The following is an 18,900-nucleotide window of genomic DNA, read 5'->3' on the forward strand; positions in this document are numbered from 1 at the left end:
TGAGGTAGTTCTTTTTGACTGTCTGGGTAGCATAGAAACCTTTTGCTCCTTTAGCATCCTTGTAGGATACTGTTAGACGTAAGTGTGTTACATTAGCAATTTAAAAGTACGATAAATTGAATAAATTTGTAATATTCATATATTCACGTTAACATACTGTAAATGGCTAAAAATAGATATTGGTGCTCAAAAATTGCTAAATTGCTAAATATTGGACGGGCTTGTGTTATGTTGCTTTTGAAGGTCTACGTTTGACTAACTCCAAATTCAAATTCTAATGAATTTCCCAGGCATGTAAGTAGTAATGGCCGTTTTGGATATAACTGGGTTAGATTCTAAAAAGGTTGTTAGTTTTCCAGATGCTTGTAGACTTCTGGCAAATGTACAAGTGGATTCCGAAAGAAACAAGTCGACTCTTTTGTTTTCGCTTTAGACGCATCAGAAACGTTTGATAGCGTCAATCAAATGCAAGCCATTAACTTTCTATTGCACAATGGCGTGAGTACGAGAATTATTTTTTGCGTTTATTCAAGAGTGACTGCCAAATGGAGAGGCACGGTATTAAAACCAGCTTAATATCAGACTTAGATTTGCGGCAAAGCAGTGTTGTAATCCCTATTGTTTTCTAACGCACAATCTCCAAGAATCTGAACCACGTCTCATCATTTATTTATTTCACGGCAGAGACTTAGTTTACAAGGCCATACAAGATTTATCTACGATGTTTTTCCTTGCAGCAGATTGAAAGTGGACTAACATGATAACCTGAACCAACTGCAAAGTGATTTTCTTTCGATCAAACTTTCCATTTATATTGATAAGTACAAGTTTCTAACATTCAATGCAACAAGAAGTGACAGTGCTACCTTTAGAAATTATGCAGTTCGTTGAGCGTCAGACTTGAAAAACCTTGACATTATGAAATCAAAATGACCAGCCAAACCACGCCAATCATGTGAAGTGTGCAACTACCACCATGAAATATGTTTATTCTTAAGCAGCACTAAAATTTTCTTCTCAGAAAGTTTGGGTTAACGAGTCTTACTAAACCTGGTCAAAAATTCTTGAGAAGTCCGTGACAAAAGAAACATTATATAGGTGACGTTTTTCTTTAATAACAATCAAGTGTTTCTTTTTCTTGGTGTGCTTAGTTTCTTCTTTTTTTCTTTCTTTTTTTTTTGCCGTTCCACTAGACGTTTTTGTAGATGGCGGGTAAATAAATTATTATTATTATTATTTGTATAATTTGAAAGAACACCGATGGAATTTGTGGCCGTGAGGGAGAACAAAAATGTGCTTGTGTCATAGTGTGATAGAATGGAGATTAGAGCAAATCCCTTCCCTTTCCAAATCTTTTCGCAAAGTTGATAATGAAATGAAGAGGATATAGCTATCTTGGTTCTTATATTAGCACACAACATCACCCAATAATTTTGATCCACGATGCTTCAGCTTCACGATCCATTCAACCCGGCAATGGTTCAACGATAAAAATTAGCAGAATTTGTAATTCTGCAGAAATTTTATGCGGTTTTTATTTAATTTTATTATAATCTATCAAGATAAGAAAATTCATCAATATTCAAGCCCATGAATCTCTCTTGAGCAAAAAAACGGAAAAAGAAGTAAAATTCTATGCAGCCAATATTATTCTTTGAAGTTTATTATAGAATAGCTTTTCCCTTTGTAACCCCACAAATACAGTTTAAATTGGCGCTGGTATAAGATTACTTCATATAATTTGAGCTGAGAATTAGATGGATGTTATTACGTTGAATGGATTTTTCCTCAGAGGTAAGTAGGATTATTTTTTTGTAAGATATTTTTGGCTCTCGAAGCACAAAACTTTTCTTTGTTAGAGATACTAAAATATTACCCCTCTAAATCCTTTCAAGAGCACTTAATAAGACTTGGGCTAGTGAAACTTGCGGCATGTGGCCAAAGGCTGATGGGGTAATAAAATGCAGAATTTAAGACTTGTTATCAATAGCAAGTAGAATAAAAGGGGTCCAAAAGAAAAAGAAAGTGCTTAAAGATTTCTTGGCTTTGAAGGGCCATTTTACACTCAAGAAGCTTTGTTTATTTAGATTGTACCCCTACAATACACAGTTATTAAGTGCTGTGGCTGTTCAAATCTCTTTTTACGCCCTTAAATGAAATTATAGGAGCCTATAGGAGTTGGGAACCATAGTTAATAGCGTCGATTTGGTAAAGAGTGATATGCCTTCCATGCACAAATTTCTTTCTCTATTGTCTGGTCTTGGCTTATCAACTAAAATGGATTACCGCAGAAAATTGGGAAATCAATGTATTCTCAGGGTGCAATAGCCAAGAATTATCCAAATTCTAACTTTAAGCAGAGGCCTCATCTATACATTTTAATTTCAAAGTTGATATACCACATTTTGCTAAAATTCAGCGACATGCGAAGATTTTTAATCGCTGTGATGGAAGTGATAAAGCTTCTTGATCCCAATCTACTGCAGTTCGCCCCATACCTGAATTATCCCACATACATATATTTTGACTTTTTTAATTCGTGATCACTCGGAAATTATTTAGGGAATATTCATAAAAACTGAATATAATCAATAAGAAAAATTAAGATCATTGAACGATTGTCCTTATAAACATATTTTACATTTTTTTCCTACTTTCGGCTATTTGAGTAATATATCAGGAATGGTCTTAAATGATAAAATGTTTCTAATTAAAAGACATGATCACAGTTTGACTGTTTAAATAAAAAAAAAATAAAACGAAGGCGAATGTTTGATAAGTGATGTTTAATTTCCATTAACATCAATTATCACACTAGGCATTTAATAATTTTAGAGCTTGCCCGTTACAACTTTGAGGGTACCAGATGCATAAAGAAGTCCAAGATCAAAACACGACAAATAGATACTTCACGTTTGGAATGTAACCATTTGGAAATCAGGGTCATGTAAGGGCTATAATCTGACTGATTAGATGGCACAAAGTGGTACCCTTGTCCTCCAATACTCTATCCTCAATATTTAGCCCGTGCTCTTTTAGGGGACTATTTAGCATCATGCATAAAAAGAGAAGCATATGAGAAGCTACTCATTTGAGCCTTTTTTCAGGTTCTTAGTTTATATTTATATGTGTAGTTTTTTCCGTTTTTGGCAAAATCAATTTAGCATTTGAAGTAAAAGCCTAATATGCATATACAAAATCTGACGTTGTTAGCTTTAGGAAAACTATTAAGATATTAAGTAATTTGTATGTAATCGCCGTTATTAAATATTGATTGCAGTTAGTTAACATTTGGAAAAGTAATTATAATGGGTTTATGCCCATTATAACTTTTTTCGTCAAAAGAGCATATCAGCAATATCTTAGGAACGGCTTGGAAGTATAAACTTCTAGGGAATGATGAGAGGAATGCTCAACTGACCAAAATACATTAGTAAACTGCACTGCAGTATACAAGACTTGTATACTGCACCTACTACTACTGTTGCTACTGCTAATAACACTGCTACCATTACTAGTGCTACTAATAATCCTACTAATACTACTGCGACTGCTACAGCCAAAGCCTAGAGGCTAAGGCTAAGGGTAAGGGTATGAAGGTGAAAGTTTCAGGGGATATTGAGGGGGAAGTTGAAATAAGTCAAAAGATACTGTATGCATGCAGGATGTTTAAAGGTTGTATCAACAATAACTTGCAAACAGCTTGGAGAATGAAGTTGAAACTTAGACGGCTTGTTGTGGGGTATGTTGAACTGACCAAAAGGCAATATTTTCATGCTACTGCTACTGCTTCTACTACTACTATTACTCCTCATTATACGACTGTTAATATTATTACTACTGCTATTGCTAGTACTATTACTAATAAAGGTAAGGATATTAAGGTGAACATTTCAGGGAATGTTGAAAGGATGTTGCACTAAACCGAAACAAATTTTGTGCATTCAGGCTGTCAAAAGGACGTATCAGCAATATCCCAGGAGCTGTTTAGGGAATTAAGCTGAAACTTTCAGCGTTTGTTGAGAGGGATATTGAAAAAAGGTTCTATGTGCATCCTGGTACTAATGCTTCTGTTAAACTACTACTAAAACCACATCTACTACTGGAACTAAGGGTGTCAAGGTAAAGCTTTCATTGAATGTTTAGCCAGATATTGAACTAAATCAAAATACATTATGAACATGTGGATGGTCAAAAGATTGTACCAGTAATATTTCTAAGGGTATTAGGGCTTAGAGCATTAAAATGAAACTTTCAGGGTATTTATAGGCAGATTTTGAACTAAAAAAAGCACTAAGTGCATACTCCTACTGTTACCACTGATACTATGATTACTACTATTGGTTAGGCTAATTGTATTAATGTGAAAGAATCAGGGATTGTTTTGGGGCTATTGAACTAAATCAAAACGCTTTCTGTGCAGTTTGTCAAAAGGATGTAAGAGCGATTTCTCAGGAGCAGCTTAGAGAATTAAGATAAATCTGTGCTACTACAATGGCTAAGAGTAATGCTACTGAGGCTATGGGCATGAAGATGAAACTTTCAAAGAATGTTAAGGGAGATGTTGAACTAACAGAAAGGCACAATGTGCATACTATTACTTCTACTGCTACAACTTCTACTGCTTTTACTGCTACTGCAACAACTACTATATTTGTTACTACTTCTACAAAGAATACTACTACCACTGCTGCTACTATAACTAGTGCTAGCAGTAGTACTGAAGATAAGAATCCACAGCACAACTTTCAGTCTTGACTGAGGAGGATTTTCAACTAAATTGAAACACACGATGTCGATGCAGGTTATTAAAAGTTTGTAACAATACATCCCTACTTTTACAAGTAGTAACAGTACCACTACTGTGGCTATTAGTGCTATTATTACTAAGACTAATGGTATTCATGTGGAACTTTCAGGGACTCTTGAAGGGACCTTGGGCTAAATCAAAACACACTTTACTCATACAGGATATCAAAATGGTGCATCAGAAATGTCTCAGAAATAGAATAAAGTTTTAAGGCTAAACTATTAGGTCATGGGGAGGGTATGTTGAAGTCCAGAAAGGCACACTATGAATGTTATTACTGCTAAAACAATTGTGGTAGCAGTAGTAGCAGCTGTATTAGTAGATTAGTAACAGTAGTAGCAGTATTAATAGCAGTCTTTGTGTGCATAAATTGTCTTTTGGTCAGTTGATCATCCGTCTCATCAGGCCCTAGAATTTTCAGCTTAATACGTTAAGCCGTTCCTAAGATACTGCTGGTGTGCCCTTTTGAAAACCGGTATGCACATAGTGTGTTTTGATTTAGTTCAATTTACTCCTTAATATTTTCGGAAATATCACCTTAATATCCTCAGCCTTAATAGTAGCTGTAATAGAAATAGAAGTTATGGAAGCAGTGGTAGTAGTGGTGGTGCAAAAAGTAGCAGTAATAATAGGAATATCAGTATTAGTAGTTAGTAGTAATAGTGATAGTAATAGTAGCGGCATCCATATATTTCCTTCAGCCAATTGATTTTCCCCTCATTATTTCTTGAAATTATGAGGAATAACGTAAGAGTAATACGTTATTCCTCAAATAGCACTAGTTTTCTATAATCATACAAACATAAGGAAATATTATCAGTTCATTTATCTGTACCAGTTTTATTGATATATGTTAGATCAACTGTTTGCAATAATTTTTCTTCCTTTTAAGTCTCAACTTCCTACTTGCTACTCTTTACTTCCTACTACTTCCTACTCTTTACATCCTACTTTGCTTTTTAAAATTAATCTTTGCCCTTTTTAATTGAAATTTCATGTAGAAGCGACACTGCCTTGATTTTTTTTTTAGGGGTCCTCCTAATATACCGAATAATTTCCGTTCCTTTTAAGTTTTAATGTTACACTTTACTTCCAGTTGAATTTTTTTATTTAGTTGGTGACAGTTTCAAATGATGCTGGGAAATCCCCCCTTTAAAAATTTCTTCTTGAAAGTTTCCCCAGAAACCTTCCTTCCCATTGAAAACTTTTCCCCTGGAACCCCCCCCCCCTCCCTGCAAGAATCGCACACTAAGAATTTTCTCAATATTTCCCAATAACAAATACTGGGCTTTATGTGAAACCCTTTCTTTGGAGACTATGGGAACCAAAAGAAACAACGAAGTGAAGAATTCGAATATCTTGATTTATTTTTTTTCCGAAACACTAAAAGAAAATGTAAAACAAAAGTAAATCCATTTCTTATGCAGAAATTATCAGAAAAAAAAACCAAGCTCAAAATCGCTTAAGTTTTGGCGGTTAGTCGTAATTTTTTGGCGCAGTAGGAAAAGCAGCATTGGTTAATAATTACCGTAGTCAGCCTTAAGAAATCCAGGTTATACACATAATCATATAGAAGGCAAAAAAAAAACCATAACTGAAAAAAAAAACGCCCGACAAGGAATTAAACAATTGCCATCCCACATTAAAGTCAAACGCTCTATCGACCAAACTATGAGTTCTTGTAATCTAGCTCAATCTATTGACTTTTGTAGAACCATAACTGTATAGCTTAATGCCTTTTTCCCAGGGACTATGCAGGGTCATTTCATCACCACAAGTATAGTCATTGGACCTTTCAACTATAATGAAAAACGGGTATCTAAAAATTTTGATTGGACGGCTTCAGGGGAAGAGGGCCTTTTGGAGGGGCAGAGTCCCTCCGCTCTTTTTGGTCATTTCAAAAGGGCACCAACAATTTTAATTTCCGTTCGAATGTGCCATTAAAATTCTCTTTAAGCAAAGAAAAATGATCTCACCCAGGCAAAAAAGTGATTTCCCCTGTTGTTTAGGGTGGTGACTCTAATTACCCTATACTGGTTTTTCGACCATACAGATTCCGATGATGTAATTTTTATTTTGATCTGACGCCATTTTCGAGTGGTTTCAGGCATTTAATGATATTTAATCATTAGGCAGCTTTTTTTTTTCAAAACTCATTTTTCAACTTTTGGTTGCTACTGGTGCAAATATGATACACAAAGTGAGCGAACCTTTAAATTTATTAAAAAGTGTAATATGATTAAAGCAGTAGGCCTATAAGTAATAAATCATTGACTTTTTGATCTGCGTCTCTTAGAAAATAGCTTAAATAATATAACCCTTGAGATTCTTATCTATACGATTGGGAATACTTCATGGGATGTATATGCGAGGTAGAACATAAAACTCATCTATACAGCTCAATTTTCATGAAATCATACCTGTACGTTTTTGTATCATCGTATATGTTCGAAAAAGATGTTTTTGTCAGGTTTAATTTTTATATTAAAAATAAACAAGACAAAAGTAAATTGAAAACTTATCTAATAGAAGTGAAGAGCGAAGTCAAAACTTTAAACTAAATTTTTCTTAACTACTTTTGCAAAGCATTTTGACAAAGCTACCACAAATAAACAAAGTCATGATATTTTTTTACCATTGTAGATTTTGGAAAACTAGTGCTTTTTCTGAAAATGCGTAACAATATATGACTTTTGTAGAACATAAATATAAAGTAACACTTTATATACAGGAAGTAATATACATAGAGAAATAGTTTTACCTTTTCTTCCTACTTTGAATACAACGTCGTGCTTGATATATCTCAATAAATGTAAAAGACTCATCTCAACAAATCAATTGTTTTGATAACGAGCATGCAATGTAAACTAAATGATCATCTAATGGACCATCTAATGAAGCCTTGAGCAAAGAATTCCTACTTAGTAATTCACTAAGGGGTATTTATGAGCGAAGCTTTATCTTTCTCTTCTAATGAAGCTGATTAACCTTTGATTGTTGTAAGTTGAAAAGTAAAAATACTAATAAATACAACAGAAATTGAAATAGATATTTACGATTAGTGGAGCAATACAGATTAGCTAGATATTCGAGTAAGCGCACCATAACTATTCAACCTGCTAATTAATATTTCACTGGTTGTTTGAAGGCTCTGAGTGGGAGATAATCCTTCACATTCGGAAGTAGTGAAATCAAAATCTTTCTGCACGAAGAAAAGGACTAAAATCTGACCTCGGAGTGGGTCTTTGAAATTTCGAACCTAATCTGAATCACTTCAAGTTCAAGAGTTATTTCGAGAGTTAGTAGAGCCGGATGCTATTGCAGTAGGTTTGAAAAAAAAAATGAGATGGCAGGAAACCATGAAAGCCCTCAGAAACAAAAATAGAGCGCAGCAGTAAATGACCAATGCGATTCCGGATCTAACTGCTGGCCTTTTTAATAAAGAAAACAGAGAAGTGTTAACAAAGAACGAAGAAAGGAACAGTTATTTTGATTTTCATTTTTGTTCGCTTAAGTTTCGTTTGAAACTCTTTTTTTATTTTGAAATCACGTTTACTCAAAAAGAGTAACGTCAAACAACAAATTTTATTGATAATAAGCACCGATTCACATGTTTGTGATTTCAACAGGCATTTAACGTAATGTAGGGTAGATCGGTCATCCTGATTCAAAGAGACATAAAACGCATTTTCGGGCGGATAAGTAATGAGCTCACTGAGGCCATGAAGACTGGATTTTCTCATGCGAGGTGTGATGTGTCCAGTGTTTCCACTATGGGGATTTCCCCCCTAAAATGGGGATTTTTTAAGTCTTTTAGGGGCGAGAGTTTTTTTTAGGGATTTGGGGATTTTCTAGGGATATTTCCTCTCCCATGGACTTTTAGGGAAAATTTTTGGGGTTTTCCTTTAATTTTTTCATTATCATCATCTTCTTGATCAGAGAAGCAGGATAATTCGATTTAGGATCTGTATCCTTGCGAATTGAACTTGGAATCACAGAAAAGAACTTTTTCAGTTGCTTAAAAAATTTCAACACCACCCAGATTTTGAGATGTACAGGAGTCCTAAGTAACAAACTAGCAACAAAGAACTGTTTGAAACGGTTCCATGCTGATATGGGCTTCAAACAATAATTTCAGCTTGGACTGTTCTCGATAAATGGAGTCATATGGTTTGTCATTTTTGGGTTGTTTTTTCATAAGATTATTTGGTAGATAGCATGTCATTTTTTTACAGGTCAGATAAATAAAGTTATGATATATTTTGATAGTTTTATTGGGTACATTTTTGAGACAGTACTTGTATGATGTTTACGATTTTTGTGCAAAATCAAAAAAGCTTGAACTCGAACTTGTAGCCAGCTTTATAAGTACTGACGTGGATAATAGAGGTAGGCTATAACTATTCGAACACCTCTCTTACCGTTTCATTACCCTAGTTTTTAACAGACAAACAAACTGACAGCCATTTGACAGCCGTTACAAACAATAGCACATGTAGGAATAAATGGATTGTGTGTTTTTGGCAAGCCTACGTACCCAGGGGAAAATCATGAACCTTCATTGGTAAATTTTTTGTTGTTCATTTTTTTGACTTACAAATAAAGTGAACATACCACTCGATGTCTTTTTTTATGTTCTTTACAAATATAACAATCACTTTTGTCACAAATTTAAATTTAAGCACAATTTGAGCTCTTGAAACCAAAATATTTCTAGTTTTGGGATATAAACAAAGCTTAAAACATTGGTCTCAGCATTGAACTTCCTGCATAAGGACTATGTGGATTCAACTAGTGCTTTAGAAATCGATGTGAATAATCGAAAGTTTTAACTTCCCCTGGAAAGCGTTTACTTCGGTCCGAACGGACAAGATTCCCTCTGTACGTCAAGGTCATAAACGGCCGTCCCCCTGATTCAATCGAAGTAGTTCTCAAAGCTGCACATGCGTTCCATATCAAAGGAGTAGGCCAGATACAGAAAAAGTTACATTTTGAAGACGACATTTACAAATATGCTGAAATGGTTGACCTAGTGTCTGCCCAATCACTTCAGCCTGCCTCTCTGCTACCTTCTGTTAGGAAGTATGGACAAATCCCTTGGGACGGAACCAAAACCGAGCAGGAGTGGAGGAGGCAGAGCCTCATCGATATTGAAAACGTCAAAACAATGGATGCCGTGACCTGCTGGTGTTTGGTATTGGTGAAAAAAAATGCTGCCGGAACAGAATTTGTATCCTAACCTGAAACCGGCAGTATTATTTATTTCCACTATTCCATTTTTAAGTGTCAATGTCGAGAGGTTTTTCAGTGCTGTAAAAGTAGTAAAAACTGACCGTCAGAATAAATTGAAAACATTAACTTTGCGGGGGATTCTAAAAACAAAATACGGAATGAAAAGGGCTGAAGAAAGTGTGGAATGTTAAGATGATCAGTTACTTCACCACATGATAACGGTGAAAGCTTCAGCCACCATACAAAAAATGTTGAAAACTCATCAGGGGAAGATAAGGTCTGATTACGTTTTACCAGTTACGATTGAACAGTATTAAACATCTTGTATTGTAATCTACATTACACTATTACATTTTCTTTTCTATTTGCTTAATATTATTTGAAGTATATTTGAAGCTATTTGTATTCAGCTGATGATTAAAAAGCACTTCGAACAGCATGACAAGACATTCTAATATGGTAGTGATAGCTAGACTTCAATCTAAGAAGCCAAAATGTGTTACCTTTCAATAGTACGGGTAAAATGAGATAGGGAGAAGCGGCTCAGGGAGTAATTAGAAAATGGGAGACTTTTAGGGATTTTGGAACTGAAGATGGGGATTTCTAGGGATTTTTCAGCTCTTTATTAGGGATTTGAAAAATGAGAAAGTGGAAACACTGGTTGTGTCCTGTTCAACAAGCATGTATATTAACAGTCACTCTTCGTATGCTTTGTTTGATTCAGGAATGAAAAATATTTTTGAATATTGGCCCCCATTTGGACCCAAAATACACCTAGGTTTATTTTTACATGTTTGTCCGTGTGGTTTGAGTGGTAGGTTTTCCTAGCATGACTAGACCGGATTTTACTGATCTAAACTGATCGTGGATTAAGTTGTGGAGGGCTAGGTCGAGGTTGTTTGAGTTTTGTCAGGTTAAATTTGCCAAGTCAAGAATATGTTAATTGAGTTTAGCTGTGTTGAATTTTGCCAGGCGGAAATTTACTGGGTTTAATTTTTGTATGGCTTAAATTTTGCTTTGCTTGAGTTTTGCGCGAGTTTTGGATTTGTTGAAGGATGAATGTTAAGATTAGCATTTGGTTGGTTGAATTTGCACTTGCCTTTTTTTTTTAAAAGAGGTCTTTCGGCTAATTAAAAAATAACTGACGCAAAAACAGCCCCCCTCCCCGCCCTGGCTTTTTTTTCTAATTTGAGGTAATGCAACGTTCATTTTTTTTCAAGACTTTGTTCTGAATTAATTTTCTACAAGTTGGAAGTGGTAAAGTTTTTCCTCATAAAAAGTGGTAAGATGATTTTCCATGCCAATCGACTACTGCTTTCATTTCAAACTCTGAGTAGTTTATGTTCATGTACTTAAAATATTCCTAGAAGATCGTAAAAGTTCAAGAACATGAGAGCAATGTTAAACCTAAAAAAATTCATTTAGCCGTTAATGTCAGTAAGTGTCGGTACATTATTCAATAACAATATAGTAACACGAATGATGTGGTTTTTTTCAATCAGTTCATGGAAACGAACTGTAAGTGAAGTTTTTGGTTTTAGAGCAGGGCACTTCATATCAAAGGTGTTGTTATAGAAAATTCAAAAAGGGCTCATTCGATTGGAAATTGAAGGGGCTAGTGCCCTTTTAAATAGTCAAAAATGGTTGGAGGGCAACTAATACCCCGTCCACGCCCACTATTTCCTGAGACAAGTCCAATCAAAATATTGACATACCATTTTGTTGAACGTAGTTGAAAGGTCCGGAAATAACGCCTTTTAGAATGACAAACCCCCACGGTCCTTAGGGCAAACGTTATAAGTTATGCCCCGTGGGCACCAAATTACATATTTGAGGATAACACCCCCCGTGCCCCTCAGGTCTAAGGTTTTGAGTTACGCCCTGGGGGCATATAAGGTTCCTGTAGAAAGTGTTGTCGCAGAAACTTCAAAAAGGGCTCATTCGATTGTAAATTGAGAGGGCTAGTGCTCTTTTTAATATTCAAAAATAATCGAAAGTTGAATGCCCCCTCCCCACGCCCATAATTTCCCCAAATACTTCCGATCAACATTTTCATATAGCCAATTTGTTCAGTGTATTTGAAAGGTCTAAAAATTATGTCTTTGAGGATGACACCCCCACAGTCCTCAGGACAAGGGCTCAAAGTTCCGCTTTTGGTGCATATAACATTCTTACAGAGATCGTTGTCGTAGAAACTTCAAAAAGGGCTCATTCGATTGGATATTGAAAGAACTAGTGCCCTTTTTATTAGTCGAAAGTGGTCAGAGGGCAAATGACCCCCCCCCCCATCTATCATTTTTCCAAACACTTCCAGTCAAAATTTTGAGAAAACCATTTTGCTTAAAGTATTTGAATGGTTCGGAAATTATGTATTTGAGAATAACAAATCCCCCAGCCCTCAGGGTAAGGTTTGTAAGTTATGCTCTGGGGGCATACAAGGTTTTTATAGAAAGCCTGGTCATATAAACTTCGGAGGGGGGTGACTGGACTGGTAATCAGAAGCTCTACTTCTCTTTTAAAGAGTAAAATGAGCGGAGGCCCCACCGAAATACATCTAATAGAAATTTGACATAGCATCCTTACTCAAAATAGTCAAAATATCATATAACTAGGCTTTTGTGGTTGAAACAAACCCCACAGCCTAGGGGCAAGGGTTGTAAGTTATGACCAGGGGTTGTTTCAGGTTTTAATTGAAGGGATGGTTGTATAAACTTTAAAGGAGGCTCACTTGGTTAATAATTGAAAGTTATAGTTATCTTTTAAGATTCAAAATGATGGAAGGCAGCTAAAGTCCCCCTCCCCCCGACTATCCTCTTCATCAAATGAATCTGATCAAAACAGTTAGATAGAAATTTTGCTCAAAATAGTCCAAAGAACTAAAACAATGACTCTAGGGTTGACACAACCCCTCAGTGACCTGGGGATAGGGTTGTAAGTCATGGCTTGGGGTCATATAAGGTTTTTATGTAAAGGGTGGTCGCATAAACTTCACATGGGGCTCATTTGATGTGAAATTAAAAGTTATAGTACCCATTTTAGGAGTCAAAAGTGATTCAACCAAAACATGCTTGGTGGGGCAAACCAGCCCCCACCATGCTCAATTCACCCGAAGACATTCAGTCAAAATTTGGAGATAGAAATTTTGTTCATTGTAGTTGAAGAGTCCGTAAATTATGTCTTTGTAAAAGACACCCCCACCCCTACAGCTCTCAGGGTAAGGGGGCATTTAATGTTTTTATAGAAAGGGTGATTGTTTATGCTTCGGAGGGAACTTATTGGATTGGTAATCTGAATTTATAGCGCCCTTTTTAAGAGCCAATGTGATCAGAAGGCAGTTACCCCCCCCCCGAACACGTCGTGTTTTGCCGTAATACATCGAATGAAAATTTTTGAGAGATTCGTATTATTCAATATATTCCAAAGAATGTTTAACAAGGCTTTTGGGGCTGGAACACACCACCAGAGCCTAGGGACGAGGGCGGTAAGTTATGCCGCGGCACATTTAAGGTTTTTATGGAAGGGCTCATTTGGTTGAAAATTGAAAGTTCTAGTTCCTTTTGAAGCTTCAAAAATAATAGCATATAGACCCTCCCCCCTGACAACCCCTCTTTTCACTGAACACATCTGATTGAAATTATGAGATAGCGATTTTGTTCGAAATATTCCAAAGAACACATAGTTTTGTCTCTAGGGGTGACACAACCTCCCAGCGCCTTGGGGATAGGGTTGTAAGTTATGACATGAGAACATACAGGATTTTGGCAGAATTGGCGGTCTCATAAACTTTAGATGGGGCTTGTTTGATTTGAAGGCAACCAATTCCCCCTCCACGCTCACTATTTCCCTTAACTCCTCCAATCACAATTTGGAGATACAATATTTATTCATCGTAGTTGAAGGTTGTGGAATTTATGTCTGTGAGGAAGACATCCCTCCCCTACTGATCTCCGGGAAAGGGTTGTAAGTTATGGCCGTGGGGCATATAAGGTCCTTATGAAAAGGGTGGTCTTGTACGCTTTGGAGGGGACTCATTAGATTGGTATTCGGAAGTTCTAGTGCCGTTTTTAAGAGTGGCCAGAGTGCAGCACCCCCCCCTCCCCCACACACACTCACACAAAAACGTCGTGCTTTCCCGAGATGAATCCAATAGTTATTTCGAGACAGTCTTTTTATTCAAAATAGTTCATATGTCATATAACAAGGCTTTTAAAGTTGATACAACTACCAGAGCCTCAGGGCGAGGGTTTTAAGCTGTGTCCCAGGGGTGTTTAAGGTTCTTATGGAAGGGATAGTTGTATAAACTTTAGAGGTGGCTCATTTGGTTGAAATTGTAGATTATAGTTCCGTTTTAAGAGTCAATAGTGAAGGAGGCCAAAAGGCCTCCCCCCCCATCCTAGCTACCCCTGTTTTCACCAAATCTGTCTGATTGAAATTATGCGATTGTTATTTTGTTTAAAATAGTCCAAATAACATATAACAATGCCTCCAGGGTTGGCACAAACCTCCATAGCCCTGGGGTAAGGGCTTTAAGTTATACCCTTGGGGTATATACGGTTTCTATGGAATAGATAGTCGTATTAAATTCAGTTTGATCTCATTTGATTTTAAATTGGAAGTTATAGTGCCCTTTTTAAGAGTCAAAGTAATTTGATGACAAATATCCAAATAAAGTTTTGAGAAATGTTCAGTAATTATGCGTAGCAAATAGTTGTAGTAGTATTTGTAGCAGTATGCACATAGCACTTATTTTCAACATCCCCTTCAACAGGCGATGAAATTTTAACTTAATACAATCAATGGGTCCTAAAGCATTGCTGATACATCCTCTTGACAACCAATGTGGGCATAGTGTGTTTCGATGTATTTCAATACAGCTACGATATTGCCCAAAATTTTTGCCTTAATGCCCATAGGTTTATTAGCAGTAGTCGTAGTAGCACTAGTAGTTATAGTAGCAGCAGTAGGAGTACAGTTAATAGTTGTAGTCTTAGCTTTAGTAGCAGTAGTAATAGTAGCAGTAATAATAATAGTTGCAGTAGTAGTAGTTTTAGGAGCAGAAGCAGTATTATTATGATGTAAATTTTGTCTTTTTGTTAGTTCAGCCCCCCCCCCTCCATCCCGTACAAAAGTCATCCGTACAAGAGAAATATTCTCTGAAAATTTCACTTTCATTCTTTCGTAGGTCGTGGATTTTGAAATAGCCAGGAGACACTGTGTATATACGTTTAATGCCGCTTTTACGATTACTGTAACTAACGACACTAATGGTATTAATTTGAAAGCTTTAGGGAACATTTAGGGGGAATTCCAATTAAACGAAAAAACTATATGCATGCCGGTATTAAAAGGGCATATAAGCAACATAGGACATAGGCAGCGATTGTCTATCATAGCAAGTAATAACACTGCTATTGTAAAGGAGCTAATTTGATTGAAAATTAAAAGTTCTAGTGCCCTCTTAAGAATCAAAAGTGATCGGAGGGCAATCAGCTCTCCCCCTCTTTAGCTCATAATTTTCCAGACATTTCCAACCAAAATTTTAAGACATCCATTTTATTCAGCATAGCTGAACGGTCTAGTAACTATGTCTCTAGGGTTATTGGGTTGGTCACCCCACACAATTGTGTAATTTGTTCATTGTGCTTAAAAACTATTGTTGCTTTAAAATTAAATAAAAACACACTGTTAATACGCTGGTTGCCAATAAGACATCTCAGCAATATACCAATACCAAGAACGCCTGAGAGCATTTAGCTCAAATTTTCGGGGCTATTTCTATTACTACTTTTGCTCTTAAAATTTTACTAAATCAAAAAGTGTCAGTGTATCCAGGCTGTGAAAAAGTATAGATATATTTTTGTGAATGGTATTAAGTTTAATTTATCAAGTCAACTAGAGGATGTATATGACCAAATTAGACACTACTATTTGCGTCATGATTTTCGAAAGGGTTTATGTTGTTTTAAATTGCTGAAAAAGATTTTCCAGCATACAAATAGCACGCCAAACTATAAATTCTTAAAAAAACGGAAAAATTCAAATTATTATTTTTTCCCTGAAAAGACTATGTCAATATAGCCGAACAGAAATGAATTAAAAAAATTTTTCCATAAAATACTTTTTTTCCATTAAACCAAAAATGAACAAAATAAATAATCAATAATTACCTTTGCATCCCAAACTTAAACATGGTTAAGCTACTTTGTGTGCACTTGGACAATGACCTTAAATGGAAATCACACTCTTTTCACTTATTTAAAACAGGTGGTTTTCTCCTTAGACCTTTCTCCCTTCTTAAACGGTTCTCCATATCAATCCAGAACCTTAAAATAATTTAATGTTCTAATATAAGACCTTGTCTTGAATATGCTTGCCCTGTATGGCACCCTGGACTGACCAAATCCCAATGTTATAAAATTGAAAGCATTCAAAAAAGAGCTATAAAAATTATACTGGGGACGTCCTATACTACTTATGATGAAGGTTTGGCTAGACTTGAACTCACTACATTGGAATCACGACGTCACTTCCTTACCATGAACTTCGGGCACAAGTGCCTTAGTTCTGACTATCATCGACGTCTTCTTCCCCCCTTCAAAGAAAACCCCCCAATCCTTCCCAATACAAGACTTAATGCTCGTAGAGCTCCAAATACTCAACTTGACTTGTGTCCCCAAATGTTGACAATGAGGTACAAAAACTCTTTCGTTCCCTATTTTGTTTCGCATTTTAATAATTGATTTAACTTTGTAACTATGTTTATCCCTTAACATTTATTTTATCATTGTAATTATAATTGTTCTGACGTGCTTATGCTAGCTTGTGTGCTATTTTAGCCAATAAATCATATTCTATTCTATTCTAATTACTATAAATAACCAAGTCAAACTCAAAACCAGCGGAAATCAACATGAGTAGAGTTTTAATCCCCTATGCTTTCAAAAAGCCAGAATTGAATTTGCATTCCACTGAAAAAATTCAAATGAACGTCCATTGTCAGTTTAATATAGATATGCTGATATTCATTCCTTAAAATCTTAATTAATTTTTGATTTCATCAAGTTATAAAAGTGAAAACATTAAAAAGAATTTTTACAGTAAAGTACAAATATTATTCTGGCTTTTAGAGAGCACATGGATTTTGAACCCTAATCATGTTAATTTCTGCTCGTTTTGAGTTCGACCTGGTTTTTTATTGTAATATCTGTCCGTTTTGGGTTTCATTTATTCATTATCTTTCGGACTCTATGTTATTTTAGGGGCGAATGTTAAACCACACGCCAGTATTGCCTCTGTGAATAGAATGTTAGGTAAATATTCGTTTTCAGTTGTTCTCCTAATTTTTTCGGTAAGGTTTTGGCCCGATTTTTGCCAAAATCGCCGTTTTGTGAAAAAAAATGCCATGCAGTATCCATTTCTAGCCTTTGTATTTTTAAAGGGCGACTTTGGCCCAAACCAGGTCGGAATCTGGTTTTGTCTCCCCCTTTCTGCTGCGTTGTCAGGCTCTGTTTTTTTTTTTTTGGGGGGGGGGGGGCTGGATCGGCAATTTACATTATTTACTGACCTTTCCCCCAGGGCTGAGGGGGTTACATCATAGTTAGAGGTAAATCTATTAGATTGTCTGACTATTTCTAACAGGTTGGCTATTTTAAAATTTTTATTGGATGTCTTGGTGGATCATTTAGTCAGTGCTCGAGCGCTTCCTCTGATCATACCGGTCGTTCGAGAGACTCTTTGGCTAGTGAGGAGTAAGGGCTGCCAGCACCTTTCAATAATCTTATTTGTTCTGTTTCAGAGGCACGAGTGGAATAGATATTGATTTAAGAAGAGTTGATATAGATCAGTGTCCACTACCTCCAGGGAGTACACAACTGAATATATTTGCTGCCTCGGATAAATGCAAGAAAAAAACAACAAAAGTAAGTTCTTTAACAGGTTTCTACTATTGACAGGTGACGTTATCAATATTTAAATTTTTATAGTAACCGTTTTCTTCTTTGATTACATAAAATATTGAAGTTCCAATAAAATTTCAAGATTCATTTGAAAAATCGATATTATTCAAGCATGCAAAGATAGACTTAGAAAATTCATTTTGTCTAATGCATTTGAAAATGCAAAATCCTAAATAATTATATTGTAAACAGCCAATATATTATCAGTACAGTTCTAAATTACCGTCTTTTACCTGAAATTTGATTTCTTTTCAGAGCCGTAAGTCTTCCAATTTTGTTTTGTTTTTGGGGTCCCTCCATGTTTTTGGGACCCTGCACCCACATCTGAACTGTGTTTGTATGTTCTGATTCCCGTTTCCGAGGAACCTATGGTTTCAAGTTTCAAACGTTTCTAAGAATTTTTTTTTGTGCCCCTTTTCGTCCCTTTATTGGAGCCCATTTCCAGAGAAAGTTTCATTTTTTCTAATTTTCCTTTTGCATTGGGGGCTCCTTTATTCTAAAGACTTAATGATATAAGATTCGAACCAATCGAAAAAAAAATTGACCTTTTTCTTGCCCAACTTTTACATTAAGTTCCTCTTAGCCCAAAAACTTAGAGCTGTAAGTTTTAAACTTATAAAGGACAAAAAGCTTTTTGGCTCATTTTCGTTCCTGCTAACACCCTTTCCCTCTTACAAGGGAAAGTATGATTGTCTTGGCTTAGAGAACGGTCCAAAGAATTTTGAGCCAATTAAACATCCTTGGTCAAACATGCCTCAAAATTTTTTTTTATACTACAAAACCTATCTGTAAACAAATTGACAACTTCATAATTTGCTTCTCTTGTGTCAGAGGACTTTGCAGCCATGTCATCCCCGAAGGCACACCTTTCAGACCTTTTGACTAAACAGCATGGCTATATCA

General features: G+C 35.8%; 1 protein-coding gene across 4 annotated transcripts in view; it reads left to right on the forward strand.

The window, feature by feature from the left end:
- The window catches only part of LOC136033860 (metabotropic glycine receptor-like), a 232,924-nt gene that overhangs the window by 73,453 nt on the left and 140,571 nt on the right, over window positions 1-18,900 (forward strand). For all 4 annotated transcript variants that reach the window (XM_065714828.1, XM_065714827.1, XM_065714829.1 and 1 more), the window contains one exon: window positions 17,838-17,961. In XM_065714828.1, coding sequence (XP_065570900.1) covers window positions 17,838-17,961 — 124 coding nt within the window. The remainder of the gene's footprint in view (window positions 1-17,837; window positions 17,962-18,900) is intronic.

Source organism: Artemia franciscana, chromosome 12 (assembly GCF_032884065.1).
Source record: "Artemia franciscana chromosome 12, ASM3288406v1, whole genome shotgun sequence".
Lineage (NCBI taxonomy): Eukaryota > Metazoa > Arthropoda > Branchiopoda > Anostraca > Artemiidae > Artemia > Artemia franciscana.